The sequence below is a fragment of the Empidonax traillii genome, unplaced genomic scaffold (assembly GCF_003031625.1).
Source record: "Empidonax traillii isolate 1590-97213 ecotype Southwest subspecies unplaced genomic scaffold, ASM303162v1 scaffold296:size1881848, whole genome shotgun sequence".
NCBI lineage: Eukaryota > Metazoa > Chordata > Aves > Passeriformes > Tyrannidae > Empidonax > Empidonax traillii.
Window position 1 is genome coordinate 1,256,654 of NW_020955489.1, and position 6,000 is coordinate 1,262,653.

Here is a 6,000-nt window from a genome sequence, read left to right on the forward strand (position 1 = left end):
TTTCCATACACAAATTTATTCACTTTTCTATGTGGATTTAATGAAGAATTCAAATTGACTGCTTTGACTGCACATCAGCTAAAATGTGAAAGCAGTGGTTTCTGTCCAGATGTCAGCAAAAAAGTGATGCCTATGTTTTATTTTTGCAGAGTATGTACAGAAAATTAAAATACAGATCTTGGTACACAGTGCCAGGTACCTTAGTAAACAGATTAGAAGTACTTTCTGTTCCTGGGGTAGCTTTTTTTCTGCTTCTAGCAAATAGCTTACCAGCTGTGTAACAGATATTCCATCTTGCACCACACCAAAACAACTGTTAACAAGTCTCACTGTATTGTAAATTCAAAGTGATAAATATCGTAACATTTTTTGTGTGTTTTCAGTATGTCTGTGTTTTTTTCCAAATCCCCAGTATTTAGGCTTTTGCAGCAAGTCTTTTGACCCACTGCAGAAAGCTAATATGGTTTTCCATTACCAGTAAACAATGATATTTTTGTTTGTGTTACAGGAAAATGATGAGCACCAGTCCCAAGCAGTAACAGCTTTGCCACCAAAGAATTCTACTTCAAGGTCACCACTTTGCCTGTATAAACAATCCCCAAAACTTCTCTCTGATAATACTAGGGAGAGTCATATGATGCACAAAGCCAAAAATGCTCTAGATGAACAAGGATTATCTGAGCAAGATGAGCAAAAAGAAAACTGTAAGGTGCAGTAAATCTGTGTGGACTTAATCACAACTGAGAATAACTGATGACCAAAAACCAGTTTGTAAAATAAATATCAGAACTTTATGGAGGGCACCATTTTCTCTTATCCAATGATTAATGATATATGGGTTCTGTAAAGCTTGTTTTTGAATATTTACTAAAACCAGTAGTCATTCAAACTTGTGAAATACTAATGAACGGATATAATTGCAGAATTATAATTGTAGAATTTTCTGTAAATATTCTTTATAGATCTGTTAGAAAATTAAACCATGGAAAAAGCACACCACATGTTGCCATGTAGTTCATTGTTGTCATTTTTTCTGTGTACCAATGGTTGATTTACAAATGAAAAAAACTCATCTAAGTATCACTAAAAATATTAGCTTCCAGGGAAAATGAGGCAAACACTACTGGATGGTTTAAAATGAAGCAGTGACATAATTTCTAAATGCAAGACAAAATATAAAGCCAGATGTAAGATGCATCCAGTGCATATGTCTAGTGTACTGTGTCTTGGTATCCCTTCCTCCTGATGGAATAATATTATGCAAAGGGGGAATGAGATGTGGTCCAAACAAAGCCCGGACAATGCTTAATGTCAAAGCTGACGCCACTTTATATGAAAATCATTGAAGACTTGTACCTGATGTAATGAGAGTGGATGTGTTGGAAAAATGGTCAGGTGTCATGAAATAACTGCACAGAATGCCCCGAGTTAGCTCCTTTTCATTCAAGAAAAATATTTGAGATGCCAAAAGACAGTAACTTATCTGGAAATAGCATTTAAGATTCTGCTATCATCAACACAAGAAAATAATTCCATCTAGTTCATGAAAGTGCAGTTGAATTTAGGATGATTCATTACAAGTATGCTCACCCCAGCAGACTTCTGCTTGTGGACTTCAGAGGTCTAACTGGGCTTGCTCAGTAGCACGGAGCAATTTTATGCGATAGAAAGAGTGACATCAACTGCATCAATCATTATCCAACTGAACAGGAAATGCCTTTCTGATAATTCCTATTTCTTATACTCACCTACCCTGGCCAGGTTATTATGAAAATCAGGCTCCTCTCCATGAGCAGTAGTACCCAAAGACTCCAAGATGCACAGCAGAGAGGCATTTTCATGTTGTTGTTATTCTGTCAGAAAGATGTTTCTTCTTTCAACAAAAGTGGATAATAATGTTTTCTACTCCTTGAAAAAGATTCTTTAAATTTAAATAAAAGATAATACCTTTGTTTCAAGTTGAACTTTCAAAGTGTAACAATTGCTTCTGCGATGAGACCGCCTACTTGAAGATGAGTTAATTTTATGCTCAAAGCAGAGTGTTTTTCTTCTTTTGTATATACATACACACCATTATTCTGCCTTGTTTGCAGCACTGTCTGTTGGAACACAGTCTATTTATGAGAAGAAACAATCTACTCATCAGTCTAACTGAAAAAACTTTAAAAGATATTTAGTATTTGTGTCAAATGAGTAACAAATCAGACAAAAATACTTTGTATGGTTCAAAAGAACAAAATCTTATGCAAGCTATTCTTCACTAACTAGGTTTATCTATGGTTGGTGTAGGACCAGTAAACCTCGTGGCTTTTTCTTAAACATCTCAAATTGTTTTTAACTTAAGCATTAGGTAATTAAAACAATCCTTGTGGCACTATGCCTAGAGGCATCTTCCAGAGAGACTGAAAGGGGCCCATCTTAAAGGATGCATTTTATTGCCTCATCTTCTGTCAGGATACTGACAAAGCTGCTTGTAAAAATTAAATTATTTCAGACGAGGTTTTATGTGGTGAACTTATTTAGGGATCATCTGTGGAATTAGCAATTTTTAAAAAAATTAGGTCTCAAGGTAGAGGCATGGATGTGAAAAGGCACTGGTAGCGGACAATCAAAAAACCCAAACAAAACTGGTGTGTTTTGTTTATCCCAATCATTGCTTTTCTATTTTAATCTGATGCCTTGAAAAGTGTCCCACTTGGAGAAGAGTGTGGAAAAAACATCTATCTTTAGAAAGCTGTCTAATCTTAACCAGACAAATTTAAACAACTATGTTATAATGAAAGAAGTGAATATCATCAGTAAACGAAAGGATTGAGGCTTTAGTCGTTACATATTTTTCTACTTGGCTGCACTTGTATTTTATAAGTGTTTAGATTTCATTAAGTGTGAAATGTTTGCATTTTGAAAGATTATAATGACTGTTTTTTTCAGTAACTAATATGTATTGTAGTACTATCTAGTCTTGGATTTTTGACATGAGCTAATATAGGTTAAGATTTTAAAGAGATCTTAGATTAATGCCTAAATTTCTTGAAGTGGGACTTAATATTCTACATCCTGAGGCAAACTGATGAGATTTCAAGTTGCAATTCACATAAGGAAGCTATATTTAACACTTAATTCCCAGCCTATCTATATATCAAGCATGCAGAGAAAAAAAATCCAAGTGCTTCATCAGGATTTCTCATAGGATTGTTTTGTCAACTATCTGTAAGGAATGAAAAGACACTTGTATCTGGTTTTCTGTTCTGACTGTGAAAGCCCCTGTAAAAATGTCTTTGGTCTCTGGTATTGTTCTCAGCATGCTAACCTGGTTGTTGCCATGGTGATACTGTGTTACATCACGGGAAGATGCATTAGGTGGATCTCTTCTTCATTTTCCTGTTTACCCAAGGTTTACATTGTAATTGGTGTAAAATCTAGTTTGCTGTCCCAACTGATTTTGAATGCTCTCTGAAATGCCCAAAATTGTGAGTTAAAAGCACGTTGCAGGAATGCTGGCGTCCTTTTGCCATGTGCCCTCACAGCTGATGGAAAGGTCTGGTTCGTTTGTGATGTTCAGCTCTTTCTTCAGGCTTTGAACTATTCTTCTCATTTTTACCTAGTAATGAAAGAAAAACATAAAAGGAGATTTGTTTGTCTGCTGCTTGTCCATTGTTAAGGATTATTATTAAGGGCCAACTGATCTCTCATGTGTCAGAATTCAAAATGTTCCCAGGTCATGTCCTGCCCTGACTTCTGGAGCACTCTTGGCTCAGGGATGATCAGGAGTTCTCCAAACTTTGAGTGCACGAACAGTACAGCAGTGGCAGGGCTCAGATAGCCCTCTGCTTCCTGGGGCATAGCCACAGTCTAATTAACTACCATTTGGGTAGAGTTTGTACAATTTTTTTGGAAATTAATGCTTAGTAGGAGAAATGCCATGTATCGAACATGGTTCTGTGCTACTTTCTCCAGCCTCAGCTTCCAGCAGATGTTCTGCACTGCACTTCAGTTCCACCCTTGGGTCAGTGCTGCCATCTCTGATGTCTGCTGGCTCACAGCAGGACCACGGGTGAGGGTCTGACAGTCCGGTAACAGCCGGTGGGAGAGAGACAGAGCTGAAAGAAGAATCAAACTCTGGCTATCCAACTTACTAATTTTGTTGATGTGCCCAACAGCTGATACAAGTTAGTAAACTTTTAAACAGAGAAAGGAAAATATCAGGAGGAGCAGTAGTGAACAATCTGAACACTGTACAGTAGGGAAAGTAGTGCCGCTTCATGGCCCAGGTGCCTGAGAACACTCCAAATTTGTTCCAGAGCTAAGTTTCAGTTGCCCCGCTCTTTGTTCCTGCTGTTTGAGATTTCAGCTGCCTAACCCTTAAAATGAGTCCACCTCCCTCTGCTTTTGCTGTCTTATCCTAAATAGCCACAAATTACAAAAGGCTGCCAGTAACTTTCTGCAGAAAACAGCAGTTGAAAACAGCTGTTGGAACTTCTTAACGATGTTGACAACTGCATGCAAGGTGGATTATGGTGAAAGCAGACTGCAATAGCGGTATTCAAAGGCAGTGTGAATTTGCTTTATATATGGACTAGTCTATGTATAGTTCTCATGACAGGAGATGATCTCCTTCTGTATATGTGCGTGTGCATGTTCTTTGACACACTTATAGGCACACTCAAGCACTTATTTCAGTGTAGCATTCAGAAACTATGGAACTTAGAAAACCAGGATATTGTTATAAAATAGCTAAATCTGCTTAGCTTTTTGCATGGTTTTATGTGTCTGCCTGGAAGCTTTTTTAACAGCAGAAAAATCATGATCTATTGACAATTCAGCTGTTGAAACACTTCAGTGAAAGCTCCGATGATAGATGGGTGCACAGAAAAATCAACAGCTTTCTGTATTTTGCTTTTCTGCTACTGTGCTTCATAAATTAGACAGATGAAAGCTTAGTAAGAGTCTGCTCTGTACTAGGCAGAGTTTCAGGGTTCCTTTATTGAGGCAGCCTGCTGAGTACCACATAAAATCAGTGTAAATACATTTGATCCTGTGAAAAAAGATCGACTTTTTCATGACGACTGTGTACCCACATCAGACTACTGATTTTTTCTGTTTTAGAAGCAGAACAGGGAAGTGGGAAATTACTAACTGTGCTTGGGGACTGCTTCAATTTTTTTTTTTTTTTTTTTTTTTTTAAGTACAGACAAAAGGAAATATTCTGTGTTCTTTTGATGCCAAGTTGAAAAATACTCTGTTTTCAGGACCATTGTTGGTATTCAAGGATGTGCATGGCTTTAGACACTGCCTGGCAGTGAGGGATGAAAGATTTTAGTTCTCCTGATGGGAGCATAGTTTGGATTAAAATAATTTTGGATTAATTTAATTAACTTGGAATCCAATCATAGAGGCTAAAAGTAGTAAAGGAGACGACCAATTAGGGTTTTTTTTCTTGTCAATATCTTGTGAGCAATTACAGAGGGAAATAATCTGTGTTGTGATTCCTGAATCCTCTACTTGCTGAACTGCTTGTTTAACTTGGTTAGCTGCTCTTCTACCTCCCTTTTTATACAGTTGTTTTGTGTCTGGCTTTTGATATTATCTTCAGATCAACAAATCTACTGCTGAGACAGGCAGCTACCCATGAAAATATTGGTTTGTATCAAAGAGTCTAAATAACAATGTCCCATTAACTGCACAATCCATTACGCAGTGTTTTCAGTATGTGTAGGAGGGGTATGAAATTATTTGTTCAGGTGTCTCCATCCCCTTTGCTAACTTCTTTGACAAAGCAGCATGCTTGTGTTGAAAGCATCATTTTCATGTGCTAAAATGACATGGGAAAAAATGAAAGGTCAGTGAACCAACTGCAGGGAAGACAATATAGCCTTAAATGCTCTGCCAGAGCTTCTAAAATGTAGGTTAGTTGGCGGGTTGAGTTCACATTGTGTTTGGCTACAGCTTAGAACTAAAAACTGGGGAAAATAATCTTTTCTTTGCTCTAAATCAGACACT

General features: G+C 37.3%; 2 protein-coding genes across 2 annotated transcripts in view; one reads left to right on the forward strand and one right to left on the reverse strand.

The window, feature by feature from the left end:
* The window catches only part of CENPF (centromere protein F), a 38,651-nt gene extending 37,672 nt beyond the window's left edge, over window positions 1–979 (forward strand). Inside the window, exon 20 of the mRNA XM_027890769.1 lies at window positions 509–979. Coding sequence (XP_027746570.1) covers window positions 509–718 — 210 coding nt within the window. The 3' untranslated portion in view covers window positions 719–979. The remainder of the gene's footprint in view (window positions 1–508) is intronic.
* A 1,778-nt stretch (window positions 980–2,757) lies between these two features.
* The window catches only part of LOC114060898 (spermatogenesis-associated protein 7 homolog), a 38,068-nt gene continuing 34,825 nt past the window's right edge, over window positions 2,758–6,000 (reverse strand). The window contains exon 10 of the mRNA XM_027890767.1: window positions 2,758–3,601. Coding sequence (XP_027746568.1) covers window positions 3,476–3,601 — 126 coding nt within the window. The 3' untranslated portion in view covers window positions 2,758–3,475. The remainder of the gene's footprint in view (window positions 3,602–6,000) is intronic.